Raw genomic sequence first — 25,877 nt, forward strand, 5'->3', positions numbered from 1 at the left:
CCAATTTTCTGGTACTGCTACACCTCATCCTGCTCTGGATTTAAGCAAATGATGGAATGGGAAGAGCATATTATACCACTCTATAAATAGCACTTTCCTCAATCAGCTATAAAAAGATGACACTTCAGACAGCTGCTGGAACACATCAAACAGGATCTGCCACTCCCCAGCAGGAAACATCTTCACTACTGCAAAAGAGACACTTCAACAGGCAGAACTTCCAGTTTTTAAAGAAAATGTTTTAATTTTCCACTTTTACACTCAGTATTTTCCAACTTGATTTCAGAAAACAGTCATGAACCCTAAAAAAAAAATAAAGTTATCTGTGTCTTTATCAGTGTGGAGCTGGACAGAGAGGAGCATGTGTCACATGGAGGGCACCAGGATGAAATGTCCCAAAAGGCTGGAGGTGACACAGCTCAGCAGGGCTGTCAGGAGGGATGGGGATTCTCCTTCTGTGGCCCTGCCAGCTCTGGTGGCTGCTCCTGCCTGTCCTTCCTCTTCTCCTGCAGCTCCTCCAGCACACTCTGCAGCTGCAGCTGCAAGGCAGGATCCCTGGATCCAGCACTCTGCTGCTCCTGCTGGGCCACCTGCAGGGAAGGACAGGAAAAATCACATGAAACAGAGTGGAAAAAGCTCCTGAAAGGTAACTGAGGAGAGCAACAGCCCTCTGTGTGTCCAAAAATAGTTTAATTCATGCTGAGATTATTGTGGAGGCACAACATGGTGTCACCAGGGCAGGACATCCCCAGACAGCTGCTGACCTCCAGCTAAAAAAAGGAAAAATTCAAGATACAACAAATACACAGAGTTCCAAATGCTTTACACAGACACACCATGGATTGTTTGAATGATTATTCAATTTCATCACCACAAAAACATCTTTTCTGGCCCACAAGTCCCTTCACCTTGGCCAGACACGTTCATGGCCAAGAGGAAAGTTTTCTCTGCACAACACAGACATTTTAAGACCATCAGGTGTGTGACTGCTTAGCTGAGGATTTAGTTCAGACCAACTCAGCACTAAGGGCCTGGGAGTGGAGTCTTCTCAATCCACCAGCCAAGTAACTCTGTGAATATTTAATACTCACTTTATCTACTCCTCTTCTCTGTAAAAGGATCCCACTGGCTAAAAGAGCTTTTCCTGTTTCTTCAAACAACTTCTCCTCTTCAATTTTCCCTTCTTCCTTCAGCTCATTGTATTTCTCAACAAACCTGGATTGCAAAGTTGCTTTTTTAACTCACAAATAAGGTTCTGGTTCACTGAGTGAAGGGGAAAAAGGGGCAGACTCAGAAATATTCTTGGTTCCATCACCACCTCACCTCTGGCAAGTAGATTTGAAGTTTAACTGTGTCAGGTCAAAAGGTTTGGGGCCATTGCCATAAACTTGGTAAAACCTCCTGCTCAGGAAAGGAAACAGTTCAGATTCTGCAGCTAAATCAGGAGCACACAGACAACAGCAGAGTCAGTTCATTCAGGGTGCAATAAGAGTGTGGAAATAATTATTTATTCTTCTCACATGAGCTTTTATGAAGTGTCCCAGGCCAGGCTGGACATTGGCACTGGATGAGTTTTAGGGTCCCTTCTAACCCAAACCAGAGATTCTACAGAGGTTTGCTCCAGCTTTTAAATTGTGTTAATAAATCCAATTTAATCACCACCAGCCATGGGTCAGAGCAGGTCTGGAGCTCTGGGCTGGGCAGGGACCTGCCCTTCCCACTGCACAGCAGCCTTCACCAGAGTTATAAACATGGGGAAGAGCATAAACCCCACCCCTATTTATTCATAAAAACCACCCCAATTTATTTATAAAAACACCCCTATTTATTAAAAAAGCCCCCCCAATTTAGTCATAAAAGTACCCCTATATATTAATAAGAAACATCCCAATTTATTTATAAAAACACCCCAATTTATTAATAAAAATCATCTCGATTTATTAATAAAAACCACCCTGATTTATTCACAAAAAGCACCCCCATTTATTAATAAAAATCACCCCTATTTATTTATAAAAGCACTGCTATTTATTAAAAAAAAAAAAATTTAGTCATAAAAAGCACCCCTATTTATACTTAAAACCCACCCTGATTTATTCATAAAACCTACTTCGATTTATTAATAAATACCACCCCGATTAATAAAAACCATCCCGATTTATTCATAAAAGTACTTATATTTATTAATAAAGAGCACCCCTATGTATTAATAAAAACCAGCCCAGTTTATTAATAAAATCCACCCTAATTTATTCATAAAATCACTCTAATTTATTAATAAAAACCACCCTTATTTATTCCAAAAAGGGCAAACCGAGCAGCAAAGGCTGCTGTAGGAGCGGTCCCGGAGGGACACGGCGGGCACAGCGCTCCCGGTGCCCGGGAAGCAGCGCCGCGCCCGCCCGGCCGCACTCACGCTCGCACGGTGTCCTCCCGGTAGAAGACGGGCGCGATGGGGTCCGGGCCGCGGCGCGGGCGCGGCACTCGGTACAGCGGCTCCCGCAGCGGCGGGAAGGCCGCGTACACGTCCAGCCACAGCGGCTTCCGCAGCAGCCCGATGCGCACCAGGCTCCGCGTCCTGCGGGAGACAAGCGGCGGCGGCGGGCTCAGCGCGCTCACCGGGGAACCGGGACCGCCCGCCCCAGCCCGGCCGAGCCCCGCCGCACCGGCTGAACACGCTGCCGATCTTCTGCGTGCGGCTCCCGGCCGTGGCCGCCATGGCGGCCCGGGGCTCCCCACACGGCAACCGGAACCGGAACCGGAACCGGCGCCGGAAGTGACCGCGGCCGCGGCGGGCGGGAGCGCGCAGGGAGCGCCGAGCGGCGGGAGCGCGCAGGGAGCGGCGGGAGCGCGCAGGGAGCGCAGCCCAGCGCCCAGCGGAGCGCACCGTCAGTGTCGCGGTCGCCCCCGGCGCTGTCGCGACAGACGAGAGCAGTATCAGCCCCGGCGGCACCAGCAGTCCCGGGGCTCGTGGGAGCCTCGTGTCCTGCTGGTGCCGTGTGACAGACTCGCGGGATGTCCCGAGTGGAGCCGCAGCCATGATCGAGTCTCGCTCGTGTCTCTGCACAGACACCGCAACACTCCCACCGCGACAATCCCATCGCGACAGTCCCATCCCGACAGTCCCATCCCGACAATTCCGCCCCGACAGTCGCATCCCGACAGTCCATCCCGACAGCTCCTGGAGCCCCGGCAGCCTCGGTGCTTCTTGTCACAGAACCATTAGGGTTGGAAAAGACCTCCAGGTTCATCAAATCCCGCGTCTTTTGGCGCTGGGTCTTGTCTGGACGGAGAGGGATCAGCGCCAGGGGACAGTGGGATCAGCATCGGTTGGATCAGCATCGGTGGGATCAGCACCAGTGGGATCAGCACCAGGGGACAGTGGGATCAGCGCCAGGGGACAGTGGGATCAGCAGCAGTGGGATCAGCATCGGTGGGATCAGCACCAGTGGGATCAGCACCAGGGGACAGTGGGATCAGCTCCAGTGGTCAGTGGGATCAGCAGTAGTGGGATCAGCTCCAGTGGTCAGTGGGATCAGCATCAGTGGGATCAGCTCCAGTGGGATCAGCATCAGTGGGATCAGCAGCAGTGGGATCAGCACAAGAGGACAGTGGGATCAGCAGCAGTGGGATCAGCACAAGAGGACAGTGGGATCAGCAGCAGTGGGATCAGCACAAGAGGACAGTGGGATCAGCAGCAGTGGCCACCGGGATCGGTGATCCCGCCCCGGGCAGCCCCAGCAGTCAGACTGACCGCCCAGGATCGCTCTGTGTGCTTTTAACCTCGGTTTCTAAACGGGATTTTTGTGAAATCCAGCCAGGCCCGTGCAGCCTCTCCCGGTCACTAGGGGCAGCCCTTCGCTCGGCAATGAGCTGCGAGCAGGCAAAGCTCGTCCCGGCTCCGTGTCGCAGCTGCAGAAGGAAGGGAGCAGTGAATTTCCGTGCATTTCCAGCGGCTCTCCCGGGCTCGGACACCTCCAGCCCCATCCCAGCCAGCCCCGCGCTGCTCTCAGCTGCTGCTTTCCTTAAAACGCTCAGAAAGCAAATCCCGTGTCCCTGCGGAGGGGAGGGATTCCAAACGGAGCTGCTGGAGCTGCTCCAGGGCTTGGGCAGGCTCTGGGCTCTGCAATTCCCAAGGCAGCAGCCGGGCTTTCTCCAGCCTTTTGGTGCTTTTGACATTTAAGGCAAGAACTCCTTGACTTTTTCCAGGCTTTTCTTTCTCAGGGAAGGTTTCTGAGCCACACGTGAGGCTGGGAAGCTCCGACCCTGCCAGGAAATGGAACTGCTCCAGGATAGCTGGGCAGGACAGGTGGATTCTGTGCTACCCCTGCAAGCTGCCCCTTCCCTCCCCAGCCCCCTTTCTTTCTTCTTCCCCCTGTAAAGAGTGGAAAAATACAGAGTGTTTTAAAAATATAGTGTTAAGAGTACAACAGGACTTTATTATAGGAATTACTATTAAACATCTTTAAGAAAAAATCACTTATGGAAATAAATTCTAAAATAGCCACACTCACAAACATCACAGATCAGTTTGTTTTTGTTCTTTTGAAACCTTTTTGTAGAGAAATGATACAAACATCACTGAGAATTGTACATTTTTATGTAAGAAATGCATTTTGGCTCCCAAGCCGGGTTTGTGGCCTTTCCACTCCTTAGACCTGACTTTCTATTTTTTACAGGACACAGAAACAACCCCTCTCCATCTCCATTAAAATGATGCTTTGTGCCCCCAAGGTATTTTGACACGGCTGCAGAGTGACATCACCCAGAGGCTGTGCCTGGCCTGGGGTGTTTAAGGGCAACTTGTGGGGTGGTGCTGGTGGCCAAGCCGTGCCCAGGGCCCTGTGGTGGCCACAGTGCTTTTGGTGCTGGGCACTGGCACCCACCTGTCCCCTGTCCCATTCACAGCCCCTGGCCACCCTTCCTTGCTGGCTCAGGACTGCTCCTCCAGCACGTCTTGGCTGGGTTTCAGAGGTGACATGTCACTTTAGGAGCAGCCTGAGGGGAGGGACAGTGTCCCCCCTTCGCCCTGGATGCTGCTGGGGCCAGCAGTGACCCGTGGCCTTGTGCCAGCCTCCCCAGGAAAGCTGAAGCCATCCCTGCAGCCCCAGCCCGTCCCCAAACCCTGCAGGGCCAGCCCAGCCCTCCTGCCAGCACCTCCAGCTCTGGGAGAGCAGAATTCCCTTCCCACCCGTTGGTGCTTCCTGCGCTCATGGAAACTTCGCTGCGACTGAGTAGCCAAGAGGTGCTGGAACGGTGACAAGCTGATCCACTTCCAAGTTTGATTTTCTTCCAAATATGCAGAGCTGCTTTGGACTGGGAAGGAGTAACAGCAGCCTCCTATGGCCCCCAGGGCCAGCACAGGGCAGGGAAGCTGCCCCTCCTTCTCTCCAGCACTCTCACAATGGAAGTCCCACCCAGGGACTAAAGGATTTTCCGTTCCCTGATTCACCCTTGCTCGCTGAGCCAGGTGCTCCTCCAGACCCACATCCTATCCTGGGCAGGGCAGAGCCTGGGGCATCCTGTGCCCTTGCAGCAGCTCCTGACACCACCAGGAGCAGGGCTGCGTGTGCCTTGGGGTGACCCTGACCAGCCACTGTGCTGCCACGACTCAGGACATGCTCTTCAATCCTTCAAAAGCAAAGGAGAGGACACCAAAACTGGTATGGGCTGGGTGGGGTGGGAATTCTGCTGCTTTGATTTTAGGAACTCAAAGCTCGCTGGCACCCCAGGGTGCTCCCAGCCCACTGCATCCTGCCCTGGCACCCCAGAACTTGTCTGAGCGCTGGTGCTGGGGGAGAGCTGTGTGCTATGGAGACACCAGGCAGAGCCCCAGACACCTGGAAGCAGCCCTGCCCTGGCCAGGAACCAGGAGAAAGTGAAGCTCAGGGGATGCCCCCGCTCCCCACCACGGCTGGAGGGGCCACAGCAGCGCTCAACAGGTGCAGCAGCTGCAGGGCTGGCGGGGGAGGAAATCTTGGCGTCCACTTCAAAGGCACTGGGGCTCCGTTGGGATTGGAGAGGAGCCTGCCGGGAGGCAGCGCCTGCAACGGGGACTTTTGTTACCAAACCCTGCGGGGAGAGGCAGGGCAAACACTTGCGGGAGTGTTTGATGGCTGAGGCTTCTGCGTCTGCCGCCTTCACAGCTCCAATCCTGCAACATTTGTGCTGCTTGGCGGGAGCCGGAGAGTGGAACAGGCACGTCTAAGCCACCTCCTGCATTTGGCAGGGAGCGCTGTGCCGAGAGGAGAGAAGAAAATGTGCTGGCGGGAGGGAATTCTGACTTCACGCTCGTCACTCGGTACTTACACAGCGAAGGAATTTGTTTGTGTAATTATTTTTAGCCTGACAGCATCTCCGAGAGCTGCAGGATTCCGGTGCTGTGGGCACGAGGAAGGGGTTCTGCTCCTGCCCCTCAAACCCAGCAGTGCCCCCAAGCCCTGGCACAAACTCCCCAGCCCTGCCAAGCCCTGGCTTGGGCTTTGCCTCTTACCTACAGCAGGGGCATCCCTGCAGCTCCCAGACTCCAAGACCACCCCCAGCACCCCACACACCTGGTGGGATGTGTCCTGCTCCATCAGTGAGGGTTAAACTGGTGTGAAATCCAGCCCTTGGTGCTGCCCTGCAGCAGCACAAAGCTTCCCAACTTCAAGGCAGTTGTAGCAATGCCGAAGGCAAAGGTTTAATTCAAAGTGAAATGCCTAGGAAAAGAAGGCCTTTCCTTTATAAACAATTTATATTATTTGACTATTACCTGATCTGAATCTCTGCTCGTTACTCCTAGCAATAATAGACAACAGCTGTTAGCTTCCCTTTCTCACGTGGTTTTTGTCCCGGTGTGCGCAGAGTGAAGTTACATCAGACCACTACAGATATGTTCAGGAGTGCTCTGGCCAAGCAGACCCCACGTGTGAATGGATCCTCGTTAGTACCACTGAATCATCCCTCCTCCTCAGGTGGGGCTGCTCCTCCCCAGCCTGAGCTCGCTGGCTCTGCTCGCAGCAGCTGCCCACTTTTGTTTTTTCCTTTTTGTTTTTTCCTTTTTGGCTGATTTGCTGGATAGGAAAAGTTGTTTTCAAACCACTGGTAAGAAAACATTGTGCCTCACTTCGATACTTGTACTTCAGAGGAGTACAGCAGCAGAGGGGGAACAGCCAAAATCTGGGTGATTTGTTGGGTGGGTTTCTCCTTTTTCAGCCATCTCCTGATGAAGCCTCGTGCACGTCCTGTGCCAGCAAGAAACCCCAGAGCTGGGACCTGCAGGGAGGGGAAAGAGAACAGCTCAGCCTCAGCCACACAGTGCCAGCACAGGGGGCTGTCCCTGCCATGGCACCTGCGGCCACTGATGGGGCTTGTCCCCACCTGGGCACACTCTGGGCCCAGCCTAAAGCAGGTGGCTCCACCTGCAGCCAGGCTGGGCCAGGCACACTGAAGTGATCATCCATCCCCAGGTGCCTCTCACCGTTTATTGCCCTTCCTTCGGCTCCTCCTCCTCCCGCAGCTGCTGCCGCCGTGCTTGGAAATCTTCATCTGAAAGGCAGAGGCAGGTGGGGGCTGTGGCCAGCTCCACACCAGGGCACTGCTGCACCACTGCCCCAGCTCCAGGGGAGGCAGCCCAGCTTTTCCCAGGGCAGGATTTCCTTGCTCTGAGGCAGAATTCCCAGTGGGACCTGGGGAGGTTCTAGCAGAACACAGCTGAGAACACTGGATGGAGGATTTTGGCCCACAGGGGTATTTCTGCTCGCATCTGAGGCAGCCCTGGGGTGATGTGGCAGGCACCATGGCCATGCCAAGCACAGCACAGCCAGCACAGCCTGGCACAGCATTCCTTACCATATGCATGTCCTTCCACGTCATCCAGAAGATTTGCCGTGGAAGCCGCTGTCCCCATCCTGTGCCCTCCGCTAAGGAAAACCAGTTTTGGGGCCAGAATGGCACCAGTCACCATCCCCAGCCCTCCCTCCAGCCCCAGGAACACCTGAGTGAGGCCCCCCCTGCCCCACAGCCCCTTTCAGGATACACCTGGTGCTTCAACAAGTGTTTTCTTTTTGATTTCCTCATCTTTGTCTTCTCGGAGAAGGCTCTGGCGAGTTCAAACAGCTTCTTGCGTGTGGCTGGAAGGAAGCAGCTGGGTGAGGGGCTCACCCCAAAACCCTTCCCAAAGCTGCCATGGGAGGTGGGAAGGAGAGGGGCAGGGCCAGGGGTGTGAGAGCCACCCACACCCCAACACCCTGTGGTTTGTGGCAAACCCTGGGCTTGCCAGACTCAGAGAGGGAGACAGGAACACTGTGGGTCCCTGGTGGGAGGTGCTGATGTTTTTATCCTTTTGCTGGGATGTTCATGACCTTCCTTACCCAGACTGACCCCTCCCAGTGTCCCCAGTGCCTGCAGCACAGCTGAGGCCACCCAAGGTCCAGTTTGTGGTGGGAAAAGTTTGTGGTGACTTCTCAGAGAAAAGATGAGTTTGGGAGAGTGCCAGGTACCATCTCCCCCTGCCCACCCCAGTCCCAGCTGCCCTCCAGCCCTGCCAGGCTGCACTGCACTCACATTTTCCCATGTGTTTGAGTTTGTCTCTGAATAAGGCATCATCAGACACGGCCCCGCCGGCCTCGCTGGGGACAGAGGCAGCCACGTCACCTGCAAGGCAAACACCTGCTCACCTGGGCCTGCTGAGGGCACAAACCACTTCCACCACCCCATTCCAGCTCCAGCAAAGGGCAGAGCTGGGCAAAAGGGGGTGGGATGAGGGTGCTGGCTCAGGATGGGCAGCCACAGCTCCAGAGCCGTGGGCTGGCAGCACATCCTCACTGTGCTCAGACCCTGCAGGGTCAGCAGCCCCAAATTCCCCCGGGCTCTGACTGTGCTCTGGGTGTTGGATCCTGCTACACTGTGGATCAGGGGCAAGGCCAGCTCGCTCAGGGAAGCAGAGACCCCCCAGAGCCATGTCCCTGTTCCCCAGGTCTGTGAGCCCAGCTGGAGCCCTGCCAGGCTGCCCAGGCTGCCCAGCCCCACACGGGGCCATCGACAGACACCAGCTCTAATTCTGACTCTGGGCAGCTGCTCTGCTCCGAGGTTAATCAGGATTACTCAAACAGTCATTATGCCTCCAGGCACAATCCTCTGCTCCAGCCCTGGCACGGGAGGGCAGGGCTGGATGGAGGCAGGATGCAGGAACACCTCCATGTGGAAAGGGCAGGAGCAGCCATCCCCATGACCCACCAGCTCCTCTCCCTTGCTGGGAGGGCAGCAAGGGAAGGATCAGCCAGTTTCCTCCCTCCACAGACACTCTGGGGGCAGCTGGGCAGAGGTTTGGGAATGCAGGGGCTGTGGGGGATCCTGCTGTGGGGGAACAATGCTCACAGGTGTCTTGGAAGTTACCTGATAACACGGAGGAGAAACCAAAGTCGTTGCTGACAGCAACACTGGTCGACTTGGATTTTTTTGACTCATATTTCAATCGATCTGAAAAACAAAAAGCGCAGTGCCAGCTCGATCAGAGCCTCGAGGCAGAGCACATGGCTGTGCTCCCCTCTCCCCTCACAGCCCCCAGCGACAGGCTGGTGGCAAGGGAGGCAGCTGGGGCTTTGCTTCAGCACAGAGGCCACAAGCACTTTGATGGGAGCCCACAGCAGCAGAGGAACTGCCCACCCACCACAAGCACACCCTGAGCACACCCGTGGTTTTCCTGCCACCTGCAGTGACAGTGCTGCCAGGACCCTGCAAAGCACCAGGGACATGGCTGGGGAGGGGACAGGGGGCATTTCCAAAGCTCCTTGGTATGGATTCTGCCAGAGATGCTGCAGAGGGGCGGGCAGGGGGGAGGAGAGCAGGAGTCCAGGGGGCAGCTCAGACCACCAGCCTGCAGCCTGGCCACGTCCTGCACTGGCACAAGCCCTGACCCCACGGGCAGGGCAATGCTGCCAGCAGCCAGTGCCACAGCAGGGCACACACCCAAAAAAGCAGAACTTTCTGAAGGCCCTTTTCACCTCTCTCCAGGGCGAGAAGGAAATCCCGGTTCCTCTGGAGCTCCTTCATGAACTCCTCGTTCTGCAGGAAGAGGGCGATGCGCTCGTCCTCCAGGTACTGCTTCCAGCGCCGCTCCTGCTCCAGGGAGCCCTGCCCCCGCACGGACTGCCGGCAGCCCTGCGAGCCCTGCCGCAGGAAAACGAGCCACGGGCTGGGTCACCTCGGGCTGAGCTCAGCCTCTTGTCCCTCGGTTAGTCCCCCAGCCCCGGTGGGACTGCTGAACCCAGAGAGGTCCCTCCCTCCTCTACCCAACAGCCCAGGGCAAAAGGGACAAAGGGGGACAGGGCAGAGGGGACGGATATCCCACATGGGAACCTTTTGCAGGCTGGCACAGATTTTTAACTTTAAACCATAGGGTTGTGCCATAGCAAAATGTGGTGTGGAGGCACGAGAAGGGTCTCTGTCCCATCTCTAGAGAGCAGTCTGCCATGTCCTGCTGACAATGTCCCTGCAGGAGGCAGTCACACCTCACACCTGGGGAGCAGCACAGATACGCTGCAGCACAGCCTCATCCCTGCCTGCAATATTTATCTGATTTGTAGCTGCTCCCAGAGAGCCATAAAAAGCAAAAGCACACAATTACTGGGGAAAGAAAAGGGCAGCTGCTCCTCTCCTCCCCCTGAGCCCAAATGAATTGGCATGCTTCTATTCCCAGAAAGGTAACAGAGCCCGTGGAGCTCAACTTGCAGGGCAATCATTCATGAAAACGTGGCTGCCTTTGGAGATGAAACAGGAGGGAGGAGCAGGGTGCCTGCAGCCCCCAGTCCCTCACCATGCCAGGAAGGTGCTGGATCCATGTTAGCAAAGGGCCAAGGGATGCCCCAAATTGTGGTGTGCCTGGAGCTGAGCTGGATGCCCAGCACGTGTTGGGGCTGCTTATTCCCCATGAGATGCTGCCCATTGCCTGCCCTGCTGCTGGCACCCAAACCTTGTGGCTTAAAACAACCACGGAGCACACATGGACTCTAATTTCCCAGGGGCAAATCCTCTGGCTTGCACTAGGTTTCCCACCCAAATTCCACTGCAGCAGCACTCAAGTGCCCTGGCAGTGCTGCTCTCCTTAGGAGCATTACTGGATCTGCTGTTCCTCACCAGAGCAGCAGGCAAGGTTTTCAAAGAATTGAAAATATTATGTGCTTACAGCAAGTGGCATTTCTGACACTAATCACTGGGATAATGGCAGGAAAAATATCAAAGCTTTGCTGAGAGCTCTTTCACACCTTGCCCACTTCAGTCTTGAACAGGACATGCTCCAAAACTTTCAGTTTAGTGCACACTGGTACCCAGATGCTTCCAGCGTGCTGATGCTGCAAGCTCAGGGTGGCTGAGGACTGGGATGGTGCTCCACGGGCTGGCAGGGCACAGGCACAAGGCTCACCTGTGTGCTGGCTGTCTGCTGGGGCAGGATGCGCAGGAAATCCTCGGGGAGGTTGCCCAGGAGCGGCGGGTTCCAGTTCCTGTAGTGCCCAGTGCTGCCAGGGCCGGGCACGTCCGTCCTGCAGGGCAAGCACAGGTGAGGAGAAACCCAGCACACCTGCCATGGCAGCGTGGCACAGGGCCTGGCACAGCAGGGCCTGGCACAGCAGGGCCTGCCCAGCTCCACCAGCAGTGCTGGAAACCACAAAACCCCAGCACATCCCCAAACCTGCAGCATTAGCATCAGCTCTGGAGAATGAAAGGATTTCCTAGACTGTTTGGAATCTCTGGGAGCTGCATTTCAAGCCGTGCCCTGTAACTCTGCATGCTGAATTTTCCTTCTCCTCCCTGTTTCACTCAGACTCCCAAAACCAGCCTGGTGGAGCCCCAGCACTGCAGGGATTTGCCAACGAAGCTGACAAACGTCTCTCACCAGATGTCACACTCAGCCTGCACAGGGGCAGGGGCTGGCACAGAGGTGCCCAGGGCTCACCCTTGCTGTCCCACACCTGCAGGCAGAGGGTGCTGCCAGGGGACAGGTGAGAGCTGAGGAGCCAGCACAGGGCCTGGCTGCCCAGCACCTGGTGTTTTCCAGCAGAGCCAAGCGCTCCCCGCCCCCAGGAGCTGATTCTTGCCATTCCACACGCTGCTGCCAGAGCAGCTTTCCGGCCCCTCAGCTGTTCGTGTGTCAGACCCTCACAGGGATTCCTGAGCCAGCTGTGAGCTTCATTCACCTCCCTCGGCTTTGTCTCACTCCACCCTATAAGGAGCAGGGCCAGGTGGCCGTGGCAGGGCCAGCCCGAGCCCCGTGTGCTGGCCAGGGTGCCCCAGGAGCGGGAGCTGCGCAGGGCTGGGCTCACCTGGGCGGGGGCGTGGGAGGGGCACGGGGGTAGCGGCTGCCCAGGGCCTGGCTCTCGTAGGCAGGAGGGGAGTACACGGGAGGGGGCTCCTCGTCCGAGCTGTCCGGCTCCAGGGTCCGCTCCAAGATCTGCAGGGTGAGAGGATGGGGTGAGGGAAATGCTGCCCAGAGAGCCAGGGCTCCACGTGCAGCAGCAAAACAGGGATGGCACGGGCTGAATGCTGCTGCAGGGAGGGTGGGGAAACCTGCTGGCCCTGACCTCCTGCACCCACGGGGGTTTGGGTGGAGTTTGGAGGTATTGCTTTCAAGGGAAGAGGGTGGGTGAGCCTCTCCTTGGGTGCACACAGCCTTGGGGAGTCTCTCTGACAGCAGCAGAACGGTGTCTGCTGGGTTTTGGGGTGAGGGAGAGAGGGGAGAGCACTTTCCTCGAGCCTAAAGCACTGCCCAAGATAATCTCTGGCACAGCAGCCCAGCTGATCCGGGCACTCAAACCACTGCCAGCCGGCAGCAGCTGAGTAGCACCGTGCCCAGGCAGGAGGAGGCAGGATGAGACTGAAGTGGCCACGCTGTGGAAGCCATGGCCCAAAGAGGAGACCCCCGGGGGGTTACCTCGGGGGGGATGCTGTCCTCCGAGTCCGAGCTGTCGTCGCAGCCGCTGCCGTCCAGGTTCATCTGCAGCAGCTGGTCGATGGTGGCGTCCACGGCGCCGTTGTTGGCTCTCAGCACGCACTCGATGATGTCGTAGTCCATGCTGGGGAACATGGTCTTGAAGTCCTCCATGGCCTGGTTGAACTCCAGGCGCCGCACCTGCCTGGCAGGGCGGCTGTTGTTGAGCTCCTGGGCGGAGGAGCCGCCGCTGCTGCTGCGGCGGAACAGGCTGGTCATGGCGGGGGGCGGCGGGGGCTCGGCGCTGTGCCCGGGCCCCTCCTCACGGGGGGCTGCCAGCCGGGACCATGGGTGGGCGCCGGGGGTCCCGCTCCCCACGGCTCCGCGCCTCAGCCCCCGGCGCGCGGCTGCATCCTCCCACCTGCGGAGTGACACGGGGCAGAGTCACCCACGGGACAGCACCCAGAGGGTCCCCCTGTGTCGGCAGGGGACATTTGGTTCCCATCCCACCCGTCCCACCACATCCTGGTGGGACTGAGCCAGCCCTTGAGCGTGGATGTGCCGTGCCAGGAGCTGTACCAACAAAATGCAAGGCAAGAAAAATGGCATTACTTCCAGTGCTGAGGGCTGCCCAGATTGAACGTTTCCAGGTTTGACATGTATTTATAAACACAGGAAAATCACTCCTTAAAATGAAACATGGGGTCGGCTCACAGAGTGTCAGGGCAGGGGGCTAAAATGCTCTGCAGCACGGCAAATCGACCCTTTGGAAAAGCCACCAAATCCAAGATTAACATTCACTTTAAAACCATAAACAGATTATACAGCTACTGCTTCTCGTTTGAAAATGCAGGGCCAAATTCAGTTCTGGATTAACTCCACTGTTTGAAACGGAATTACCCCAGGAACACTTTTGATCCATAATATCATTTTCAAAGGCTTTTTCCTAAGCGGCAGGCAGAGAGTTCAGGATAACTGTCCCTAAATGGTATTTAATGCAGAAGAACGTGCCAAGCACATTTCTTAGCGAAATGGTATAATCAGATTCCAAGCCATTAAGAGGAGCAGTCACCTCTGAAGGTCACCTGGGCTCTCCCCTGCCCAGCAGGACCGTGTGTGACAGCCCTGTCCCCAGTGCTCAGCCCCTGTGCCAGCCCACAGCTCCAAGGGGTTCCCGGGGCTTCCAGGGGCTGCTGAGAACAAAACACACTTGCAACACATGGGGAACTCAGCGGGAACTAGGGGAGAACTCACTTTTTGCCACATTGCTTTACCTTCATCCCCAGGACAGCGCTGCTCTGGCTCGGTACCAGAGGAATCACGGGGATGATTCCTGCTCCAGGCACGCTCTGCTCTCCTTCCCTGGTTTTTTTGCCATCCGGGAAGCATTTGCATTTGGATGCACCACAACAGCACCCAACCAGTCCCACACAGGTCCCTGGGCTGAGCACGGTGCCAGGGGGCATCCAGTGCCACCTTCCTGTGGAACTTGCTCCCAGGCAGGGCAGGACCCAGGGAAAAGCAGCAGGACAATTACTGTGAGGCACAAGGGGCCATTTCCAAACAGCACCAGGAGCCCCCAGCTTGCTCCTGCTCACTAATAATATCCATTTAACTGGTCACTCAGCCAGGAGCTGTCTCCATCCCAGTAATTCTGAGTCCCCAGGATCAGCTTGGCGGGAGCCAGGCTTGGAGCAGCGCTGTGCGAGCCGAGCAGGAACAATTCCGACAGCTCTGCCCGGCTCTATTCACTGAGGACAAATAAATCCGCTGGAGTCAATTAATAAAACACTGCTGCTCAGTTCCTCCTCCGCTCCCCTGACTCATTCCCAGCAAAGAGCCCGCACTGTTCACACCTCTGGAATTATACTTTAATTGCAATATTGCATGGCTGGTTTAGTCACGTATTAAATTGAGTTGTAACACATTCACAGGGTACACACCTCCTTACAAGATTTGGCTACTCCAGGAGGATGGGGAACGAGCCTGGACACCCACGGGAACACAGTTTATACTGGATACACACAGACACAATCCACAGATGGAGATGAGAGTTTCTGTGGAGAACCATCAGCTCAGCAATGCTGTGCCAGCCCATTAACCTCAAATAGCAAAATAACCCCCAAAACCAGGCTGGAAATCCCCAGATCTCCATAAAGTAACCAAAGTACTTGTGCCTGGGGAATCTTTGTCTCCCAGCATTTGACCTTTCAGTGTGTATTTAAAGCTTCCCTGTAACCATGAGGGCCAGGGCTGTGCCAGGCACTGGCAATGCCCCTGCCAGCCCTCCGGGCTCCTGTTGCCAGCCCCAGCTCTGGGGAGGTGTTAGTTACACTGCACGAGAGTCTGGGACAGCTCCCTGCAGGTGCTGGATGCTGTGACTGAGCACAGCAAACGTGCTGAGCCAGGGAAATCATCTGGTCAGAAGATGAACAAAACTAGGGATGGGGACAAGATATTTTACACCAGAAAGGTTCTGCTGCACATCTGGCTTCGAAAAGTCCCAGGGGAATGTGTTGGGACCTTCCCTGCCCTGAGATACACCCCAGGAATTCGGGGCTGGCAGGGCACAGACCAGAGCAGTTCACATGCCTTAAAGGCTTTTAAACCTATTTTTCAAAGTCCTGCTGCTAATCCAAAGAAATGCAAATCACTACATCAGCATGAGTTAAAATCCAGGGAAAAGCAAATGGCCCTTTTGGCAGGAGTAGATTTAAAAGATCCACAGGTATTCCAAGCATCCTCCCCAATTCCTGTGTGCTCAGGTGAGCAGTGGGGAGGGCAGCAGGACCCCGCTGGCAGATGGGGAAGGGGCTCAACATCTTTCTGGCCCTTATTTCTGTGATGTCAGTGAGGGGCTGGGAAGATGCCAGGAAAAGCAAGATCCCTCGGATTTCCCAAGAAGGAAAGAAGGAGCCCGGGCACGGGCAGGGCTCCCCTTCCCTCCTGCCCCATGTGCAGGACAGGGCTCACAGGACCCATTTGGCTGCTGCCTGATGGACTTTCTCCCTGCCAGACAGCAGCTCCTGCCCTGTTATCCCGCTCAGGATGGATGCTGTTATTCATCCACCAAGCCCCGGCACACACATAATCCTTCGTCCTTCTGCCCATCACAGGAGGAGCTTAAAGGCTTTGCAAGCTCCTAGTCCGTGTGTCCCCATCCCACAGGTCACAGAGAGCAAGGGACACTGGTGTGGCTGGCACTGGAAGCACAGGATAAATCCTCCTGTCCTGGCAGTGCCTGGTCCTGGCTCACCTCAGCATCCAGCAGTGGTGGCTGTCCTGGCACTGACCTGTGCCACGGAGAAAGTGCCAGGTGACACCTCAGTGCCAGGGGTTAGGAAGGGCAGCCACGATGTCACATCCACACCAGTTTCTATCCAAGTGCCTCCACATTCTGAGATGTGTTTTGGTGTCAGGACAGCACAGGACACCTGCACGACTGCTGTCTCACTGTGCTCAGGCACTGGCACACCTTTGGTGCAGCCCCTGCCCTTAGCTCACCACTCAAAACCATAAAATACAACCAACACAAGCTGGCCTTGGGGGGCAGCTCCTCCCTGCCAGCCCAGGGGTTCACCCTGCTCTTCTCCCACCCAAGCTCAGAGCCACCCTTGCCACAGCCAAGGACGAGACCAGAGCCAGGAGAACAGCTCAGTCAGGCTCCTGGGGAGGGATAATGCTCACAGCCTGGGAGAAACATCCTCCTGTGCCCCCAGCATCCTGCCTGGGCACGGCTGCTCTGACCCAGCGCCGGCAGCAGGCACTCAGTACCTCCCAAAAATGGGCTCTTCCCATGGAGGGGCCCGAGGGGAAGCTCTGGAACAGGCACAGAGTGAAGGGGAGGCTGCTGGCCCTCAGCTGCCCGGGAAGAGCAGCTGGATAATCCCAGGGGTCGGTCAGACAGGGAATGTCGTGCTGGAAGCAGCAGTTGCTCGGCTCCGTGAGGAACACAGCCCGATGGAGGAGCCAGCAGCTGGAACAGCACTGGGACTGATCTCTCACAGCCCTCTCTGCTCAGGGAAGAGCCTTGGCACCGAGTGCAAACGAGAATATTCCCCTCCCCAGTGTCTGCTGCGGCTCAGACAGCAGATGGGATTGCTCAAACACTGCCCAGCCCCTTCTCCCCTGCTACTGCCACACTGTGTTCATGGATCACCCCTGAAAACGTGCTGGAGCTGGGACCCCCCTCTGCAGCCAGGATGGGGGTGACACCAGCCAGTGCTGGGTCCCCCCAGCCCTCAGGGCACTCATCCCATGGTGGCTGCAAGCCCAGGCCTGTGGTGCCTCAATGGGGATGCACAACAGACGTGCAGAAGCATTTCCATGCACAGGATTATTTGGAAAAAAAAGCTGACAGCTCCCCCAGTTCCTGGAGAGAAGACTCTTGGAAGAAGTCTCAAAACTCAAGGATGTTGAGGTAGAAATAATGGCTCTGTCCAGAGCAGATGTGCTGAGTTCTGCTGCAGCCAGGCCCCTGCAAAGGGATTGCTCAGTGTGGGAACGAGAAGTCTGGGAATGTGACTGCTCAGCAGCTGCAGGTGTGACTATAATAGGACTGAAATTGGGATGAAAAGTAAATGATCAGGAACAAAAATTATGCTATTCTCTACCACCAAACATTCCAAGGATGTGCAGGATGGGCCCCAACCAGTCTCTCCTAAATCCCCTCGTCACCTTCCTCTCTGCCTCAGGGGATGCTGTGCACCCCTCCTGGGCCCACAGCCTGGGAAAATTGCTCTGAGCAAATCCTTTTTCATGGAAACAAATAAGCACCTGAGGATCTCCTTTAATACTTGCTCTACTGAGTATTAAAATGGCTGGGTTTAAGCCCTTTTCAAAAGCAAAAGCAATCAGGAAGGCAAGCACGAGTAAGCCCTGCTTGGGAACCTGTGCAGCACCTACCTCTCTGCTACAGGAAATTCAAAATTCCCCTCTGGGCTCCGAGGGCGAGTGCAGAGGAACCGGGAGAGCCATGGAGTGATCCCAATCCCAACACAGCAGCATCAGCATTCCTGCCCAGGTGGTGTCACCCAGCTGCTTTACTGGGGAGCCCACGGGCACTGCAGCACTCTGAACACTCAATACCCAAACAGATTGATGAGCTGACCAAATGCTGGCCCTCCACAGCACCCAGCTGGCTCCTAAACCACCACCACCCTGATAAAACCTGGGGGGACACGCTCAGCTGGGATGGGAGAGCCAGGCAGGGCTGCACCAGGTACCCTCCCACAGCACCCACCTTCCCCTGCCAGTGCTGGGATGCAGCAGGATCTGCAGGGCTGCCAGGGGGTCCCAGCCCTCCGTGCCAAGCCAGGCAGAGCCAGCCCCCTGCCCCCCGACATTGTGCAGCGCTAATCCCCGGCTTTCACACGTTTTCCACGGCAGGACCGCAGCCCCCGCCCCAAACTAAGCCCACATTAATGAGGCAGCACCAGATCCTTATCCCAAAGTCGCCTGCCTTTCGAGGCTGCCTTGCACTGGTTTCATTGAAGGTAATTTGATCTTGGTAGGACGACATTCCTAAAATAGTTGAGGGAATTCAAACATGAAATAAGGTTTCCAGGAAGGGATTAAAAAAAAAAAAAATAGGTCAAGCAAGTGTGAGCGATTAAAGTGACCCGGCCTCCCTTTGTATGCTGTAACTGCGACTCTCTTCAACTCTATCTTGCAGCAACGTGTAATAAATTAGATCCAAGAGGTTGCCCAAAGCACAGAGGCCGATATAAGATTATTGTAGGAGGTGGCTGGTGTCGGTGACCTTTCCTCCCCTGGCTTTCACCACCGACATCAAACAGCCAGGGCCCAGCTGAACCTCAGCTCGGAGCTTTGGAACCACACAGTTCTGCCTCCAGTGCCCATCCCGAGCTCCCTGCCTCAGTTTACCCATCCCAAGGCTGGCAGGAGGGGAGCCCAGGCACCCCTGTGCCTGCTGTTGTCCCCCTGGTGCCACCACGCAAATCTCTCACACCATATGTCACACAAACCCATCTTGAACTGCTTATCCCTCTCCTCCCTTTGTGCTCCCAGCCCGGCACAAAAGCGCTGGGAAGCAGCTGGGAATGAAAGAAAACAAAAATTCCTGCGGACACAAAGGTGTGTGGTGCTCCCCAGGGACAGGCCAGACTCAACGCTGGGCAATTTTTGGGTTAGGTTTGGGCAGTGAGGGATAAAGGGGAGTGGGGGAACATGAGCCCAGCTGGGGGAAGGGCCAACCCGGCTCCCTGGATAATTAGTGTGGCTGATTCTGATTGCTAATTCGCCATTATTGGTCAAGGGTCACAGAAATTAAAGGATGGGAGGGAAAAGGGAGAAAGAGCCCGAGCAGAGGCAGTCCCTTCCCCTCCATCTCTCTGCACAGCAGGAACATACTGGAATGGACTGGGATTAGGCTGGGTTGACCCTGCCCCAGGCTGGTGCAGAGCATCTCTGCATGATTTGGTGCTGGGCATCCCACAAAGGCAGGGACAGGCCAGGCAGAGCAGGCCCAGCCTCCAGCATCTCGGGTGGCTGCTCTCCTGCTGTCAGGGTTTAAGGGCCGTGGCTCACTGTGCAAAGGAAAAATCCCGTATTGATTCACCCGAAGCTCTGGAGCACAGCCCGCACGAGTTTCTATGGAAACAAAATTAGTGGAGTAAAAACTCTCCCTGCCAGCACATGGTGAATTATTCACCAGGACAGGCCCCTGGCCAGAGGGGCTGCTGAGAAGATTTAAAGGTGATCACAGAGCGGCTGCTGTGATCCCCCTTCCCTCGGGGACCAAACCACAGCCAGGGAGGATGAAAAGCCCTGGGTATCCACGCCATGTGTGTGGTGGGAAGGTCCTGCACCTCCCTCACCACATCCACATCCTCCAGGGTCCCCAGGGAGAGCTTCCCCCTCGCCTCCCCCAGCTCCTTGCACCACAGCAGGGCAGTGATACCTGGCACAAAGTGTCACTGCCTGATGTCCTCCTGCCATGCACCGGCCACCCTGTGGTCAGCCACCCCTGGCAGCCAGGATGAGCCTGTGAGGGCAGCACCAGCCACAGCCTGGCTCATCCACAGAGCCTCTCAGCACTCACTCACTGCTGCAAGCCAAGGGAAGAAAGGGACTAATGAAGTCACAAGCAGAGGAGGGGTTTTTGTGAGTCACTGAGCCATATGGCGGATGCACTATCCCGGGAAAGTGCCGAGCCAACAATCCAGCGCTGCCGCAGCCTCGCTGTCCTGGGACACAGTGTCACACTGCAACTGGCTTCTGTCCTCCCTTGTGCTGGGTGATATTGCTCAGCAGAGGAGAACCTGCTTGAAAGGCTACACCTCACCAGGGACAGGTATTTAATTAAGGCCCCACGTCAGGGCCCTCCTGCCAACCAGCACAGGCTGCTCCGTCCCGGCACAACCCGGATTGTGGGGCGGAGAAAAGCCCTGGAAGGAGGAATGCTGAGTTTGCTCCACCACAGAAGTTACACGGGACGCTAACCTGGATCTGAAGCCAGGCCAAGGCTCAGAGAAACTCTCAGTGTCCTCAGCAGCAGAGTCATTCCTGTGCCAGCACAGCCCAGTTCTGGGTGGCAAAGGGACCCTCACCCCCAGCAGTGGCTCTGCCTGTTGCCCTCTTTGCCAACAGCCACATGTGGGCCCAGCCACCACAACAGGTCACATTCTTCTTCAAAATCCCATCTTGCTTCTCTATTATTATTTTTAAGTTTGCATGACTAATTCAGGTACATCCCATTCCAGCTGATTTGCACTGATTATGGCAATCACTGAGGTTAAAAGCCACAAGGATCTGAGAAGGAACAGTTTAGGCTCCAGGAGTTGGGAATCCTCCCCAAAGACTGTCCCCTATTCCCACCCCTGCCTTACAGCCCCAGCACGTGCTCCTGGTGAGCTCCAGCCACGGTTCTCTCCATTTTCTGGAGAGGATTTCCCTATTTTCCCCTCTCAGCCCTGCTTTCCTGCGCCAAGGACAGCGGCCAGGCTCCATCCCGCAGTGCTGGTGTGCCCATCAGTGTGTGCCTTCCCTGGGGAAGTGAGAGCCAGGGCAGGGATCGACCAGCTGTCAGGCACAAGGAAGAAATACCACTTCCAGGAGTCAGAGCTCATTTCCCAGCAATAAAAGCAGGCTGGGGTTGGAAAAAAGTACCACTAATGGGGATGTACATCCTACACCACTCCAGCACCCAATAGGAAAGTACCCAGGGGCTGTAGCTTGGAAAAATAAAAGCCATCAACAAGGCTTGGTTTTAAGTAGCATAGCTGTAGATTAGGCCCAGATCAGAGCATAAAGTATCTGCCATTCCCCACATGGATTATTGCTGTGGATGATGCCTTCCATGAGCCAGGCTCCTGGCTCTGAGTTATAGTTCCTCCAGCAGATGGAAAAGAAAACCTTACTGCTTCCTTCCAGGGAGGGGAAGGGCTCAGATCAGCATCCGCCCTTAACTGCTCCACTCTCCATCCTCCTCAGCCCCATTATCCCCACTCCACCCACCCACATGGCTCTGGGGACCCCAGGAAGAGCCAGTGCCTCCAGGGCTCGTAAATGCCACCTAGAAAGGCAGACCTGAAGAGTTTGTGCTTCCTGGAGTTATTTGTGGGTGGATTTTATCTCCTTTCCCATCTACTCTCGGTGTGCTTTGGTGAGGAGGGTCCTCACTGCTGAGTGGGCAGCCTGCCTTCCCTCTGCCTCCAAGCAGGGTTGTGAGACAGCTCTACCTGCCCAGAACAACCCCCAGAGATCCAGGCAGACCCCAGGGACTGGGCCATGCCAGGGGACAGCTCCTGCAAGGCAGTAACTCTAGGTTTTAAGACACACTTGTTTGTTTGTTTGTCGCTGGGCAACAGAGAGGATGGAAAAAATGTCAATGTCATATTGTCACCTATGAGTCACCACTCAGCACGGGTCGAGATGCCCCAGTCCTGCCACCACCGAGCGTGGGGAGACCAGAAGAGGGCCTGAGGCACCCCAAAAGCAGCTCACTGCAGCTCTCTCTGCCTGTCTGGCCCTGCTCTGACACCTTCCCCATCCCACAGATGGGGACTGGGCACATCGGTGGCCCGGGGACAACTTTCTGAGCCCTGGAAGGCGAGGCAGGAATTTGCATTCCTATTTGCATTTCCTAATTGCGCCTGCGGGTTTCCTGGGGCAGCGGCTGGCTCTGGTTTCCATGGCAGGTTTTGTGCAGACCTGCAGAACCGAGGGAGGCACAAAGAGGCCACAATGGAGCTGCCACTCACCCGCATCAAAGGCGGCCGGCGGGGCGGGCCGGGGGCAGCGCAGCCCGTCCCCCCCGGCACCCCCAGCACCGGGGGACCCCCGGGCCAGGGGGAGAGGCTGGCTGGTGGCCGGTGTGCCGGGACAGCCGCGGTTCCAGCCATGCTTGAGGGAGGAGCGGAGTCACCCCCGCTGTCGTCCAGAGGCAGCAGCTGCTCCGCGCCCGTCGGAAGTGGTGCAAGAGCTGGACCCAGATGTTCCCCCTGCTCTCATTTCCTGTTGTTTTCAGACAGCTTTCCACCCAGCTGGGTGAGCTGCTTTCTCCTTCCAGCTTCCCTCTCCATTCTTCCATCCCCATCTCGCTCGCTGCTGTGCCCGTCCAGCTCCCAGGGAAGCGGCAGAACAGCCAGGTCAGGGACCTGGAAAAACCTGGTCCCCACACTGCTGCTGCAAGCCCAGTGCCACTGAGCAGGTAAGGCTCCAGCCAATGTCCCTCCACCACCCTGGCCATGGTGACGGAGATGTTGCCACCACAACAAGAGAGGAACCCATCTCTGCCTTGCACACCCGTGAAAGGCTCTGTGCTATTATTTCAAGGTTTTTTCTGGTTTTATAGCTATCAATTATCATCACCATCACCTTGTGCTGCCCCAAAGCCTCCCAGCTCTGACCACAAGCACCCCAGAGGCGAGTCCACCACAGGGTTAGGGCACAGCCCCCTTCCTACATGTCCCTCCCGGGGATATCCAGCACACCCCATTACTTGTGCCCCTGCACAGGGTGCTGCTGCAGGCAGATAAGCACCAGCACCACTGTCCTGCTGCTGCTGCTCCCCAGGGCTCAGGGAACCACAGCACTGATGCCACAGTCCACTCACCCACGCCACCAAGTCAGGTGTCAACATGCTTTGTTCATTTTTTTCTTACTTGAAAGCTCTTCTGTAATAAAATGCTGGAAAAATCCAAACTTTCCCAGGAGCTCTGTGGCTGGGAAGAGGATGGGCACCTTTGACAGAAATAATTTTGGCTGTCAGATGCTCTGACACCAGGAATGGGCTGTGGACAGCCAGGGATTGGTGCACAAAGCTCTGCCAGCATCAGGCACATCCTCACCACAGGGTTATTTAACAACGTGGTGGGAAATGCCACAGGTGCACAGCTACCAGGAGGTGAGGCAGCGTTTCCTCTGCCATGAGGACCACCAAAAGCTCCCCACAACCCCCACCAGCCAATCTCCACCCCCACAGGGCTCCCCTGGGGTCCCATTGCCCCAGTGCTGCCCTCCCGCAGAGCACTTCCACAGGAAAACCTCTGTGAAAACCACAAAAAGCTTCTCAGCGAAGCAGATGCCGCTTCAGTCTGTGTTCTTAGAGATGGAGGAGGACGAGGAGGATGTGAGGAAAGCCACAGCTTCCCCAGCCGCGGGGCAGCAAAGCCCCAGCAGCAGCCTCAGGGGTCAGCCCAGGATGGTGGTTCTCCCGTGGAAATCCTTACAGCTCCAGCCCCCGTGTTTGTTGTCAGCGGCAGCAGAAGGAGGAGGTGTGAGGAGGAGGTGCGACTCCACTGCTTTTTAAGAAAATAATAAAAAAGAGGCTTTCCAACCCGCCTGAGAGACAGACGGTGCAGGAGAGCGCTGCTTTGAGCGGTGACTCGCACTTGATTCCTCCATCGCTGCCTGCACACAACCCCCTGGCAGCAATTCCAGCGCTGGACAGGAGCCCCAGGTGAGGATCAGCCTGGCAGGATGGTGCCCTCCATCCTGAGGGAGGATGACACATGTGGCTGAGCTGGGCACCCGGTCAGGGGCTCACAAATGACCCTGGTCACCCAGGAGGTGACCACAACCGCTGTGGCACAGAGCCCCGGCAATTCCTGCACCAAGCCATCACCCACCCGGCAGGGGTGAGGTGTGCTGCTCCATGAACGCGGCACAGGGGACAGGGACGATGTCCAGCAGCAGGAAGCCAAAAAAAATCCAAAACCCCGGTGCACGGAGGGGTCATACTCGGGGACCGGCGATGCTGCGGGATGCGGGTCCTGCCCCAGGGCCGAGCGTGGCCCAGCCCACGCGGGGATGGCACCCTTGATTCCCGAGAGGGGATGGTACCCTCGATCCCGCGGGGATGGGACCTTTGGTCCCCGCAGAGATGGCACCCTCGGTCCCGGGCGGGCATGGCACTCTTGATCCCGCGGGGATGGTACTCCCGGTCCCGCGGGGATGGCACCCTCGGTCCCGGGCGGGGATGGAACCCTCGGTCCCGCGGGCACGGCACTCCCGGTCCCGCACCGGGCCGGGGGCTCGGCCGGCCCCGCCGCCCCGCGGGCTCCTCACGCCGGACCTGCCGAGCCCGGCGGGCGCGGGGCCCCGCGCAGGCCCGCGGCAGAGCCGGAGCAGCGGCGGGGCCGTGCCGGGGCCGCGGCCCTCAGCGCTCGGTCCGGCCGGGCTCCGGAGGGGCGGCCGAGCGGCCGCAACACGCGCGGCCCCGTTCCCGTTCCCGGCCCCGGCCCCGGCGCCGCTCCGCCCGGGCCCCGGTAGAGGCCGAGCCGGCGGCGCCCCCGCTCCCCCTCAGCCCCGGCGGGGCCCGCGCGGCTCCGGGCCCGACCCGCGCAGGCCGAGCGGCACCGCCCGCCCCAGCCCGGCCCGGCCCGGCCCGGCCCGGCGCACAAAGAGCCCCGGCCCGCCCCCCCTTACCGGCGGTCGGCGCCGCGCTGCGGGGGCGGCGGCGGGCGGCTCCAGTCACGCCGGGAACCATGGAAAGGAGCCGGGACGGGAGACGTACGTGGCGGGCGGGCGGGGGCGGCCGTGCCCGGCAGCGGGGGGCGGCGCGGCGGGGCCGGGGCCGGGGCCGGGCCGGGCCGGGCCGGGGGGAGCGGGGAGCGGGGCCGCGCCGAGAGGCTGCGGGGGCGGGGGGCGTGAGGGGCCCTCGGGACCGGAGTCACCCCTGTGGGGAGCGCGGAGCCCGATCCGGCCCGGCCGCGGCATCGCGGGGCGGCACCGCCGCTCCCCGCGGGGAGACAGCCCCGAGGGGGTCCTGGGCATCTCGGGGCCCCCCGATGTCCCCAGGCTTCCCCAGCGCCTCCAGCCATGGGGTCGGCACCTCCGGGCCTGAGTGGCCTGTGTGTGGAGGGAGCAGCATCCCGAGGGTGGATGGATGGATGGATGGATGGATGGATGGATGGATGGATGGATGGATGGATGGATGGATGGATCCATCCCAGATTTCCAGGCTGGCTCAGCCTCTTCAACATCTTTGGATGCCTGGACCTCCAGTTTGGTGGTTCGGAAGGTGAGACAGCACTGCTGCCCCACAGCTGAACATCCCAGATGGGTTTATAACCAAGCATCGCTGGGAGCAGACAGAAAACAGCCGTCCCCGTATTGCGTGCTCTGGCTGACAGCTCCGGACGGGAAGCGATCTCCTCTTACAAATTACAGGAGCCCGTTTACACAGGGCAAACACTTCCCGTTCCACAGAGACCAGAGCGGGACCACGAACAGCAGCAGCTCAGAGCCTCCACTTCCCTCGTGGCTCTCCAAACCTTCCAGACATGCTGTGGGAAGCACTCCACACCTCTGGGCACCACGGCCTCCCGCAGCACCCTGCCACAGGCAGACACTGCTCGGTGCACAGCTGTGGGTGCTGCAGCTCTAGCATGTGTGTGGGATGGTCCAGAGCCCTCCCAGGACAGCTCTTCGTGCTGACACTTGTCCCACTCCATCGTTTCATCTGCGTCTGGGAGCTGAGCAGTCCTGGGTAAAGATGTGGAAG

General features: G+C 57.3%; 2 protein-coding genes across 2 annotated transcripts; both read right to left on the bottom strand.

The window, feature by feature from the left end:
* Positions 1-218: 218 nt before the first annotated feature.
* On the bottom strand, positions 219-3,055 carry MRPS23 (mitochondrial ribosomal protein S23). Its single transcript, XM_056506797.1, has 5 exons — positions 2,667-3,055; positions 2,417-2,578; positions 1,324-1,401; positions 1,092-1,215; positions 219-590 (listed from the first exon to the last, which is right to left on the bottom strand). Exons 1-5 carry the CDS (start codon positions 3,038-3,040, stop codon positions 432-434), a joined length of 897 nt encoding a protein of 298 aa, XP_056362772.1. The 5' UTR covers positions 3,041-3,055; the 3' UTR covers positions 219-431.
* Positions 3,056-4,418: 1,363 nt separating this feature from the next.
* Positions 4,419-25,209, bottom strand: CUEDC1 (CUE domain containing 1). Its single transcript, XM_056506830.1, has 11 exons — positions 24,800-25,209; positions 12,911-13,328; positions 12,303-12,430; positions 11,405-11,522; positions 9,987-10,152; positions 9,379-9,462; positions 8,548-8,637; positions 8,021-8,114; positions 7,834-7,892; positions 7,463-7,530; positions 4,419-7,257 (listed from the first exon to the last, which is right to left on the bottom strand). The coding sequence occupies exons 1-10, from the start codon at positions 25,192-25,194 to the stop codon at positions 7,466-7,468; spliced, it is 1,617 nt and encodes a 538-aa protein (XP_056362805.1). The 5' UTR covers positions 25,195-25,209; the 3' UTR covers positions 4,419-7,257; positions 7,463-7,465.
* Positions 25,210-25,877: the final 668 nt, after the last annotated feature.

This window comes from Oenanthe melanoleuca, chromosome 19 (genome assembly GCF_029582105.1).
Source record: "Oenanthe melanoleuca isolate GR-GAL-2019-014 chromosome 19, OMel1.0, whole genome shotgun sequence".
Lineage (NCBI taxonomy): Eukaryota > Metazoa > Chordata > Aves > Passeriformes > Muscicapidae > Oenanthe > Oenanthe melanoleuca.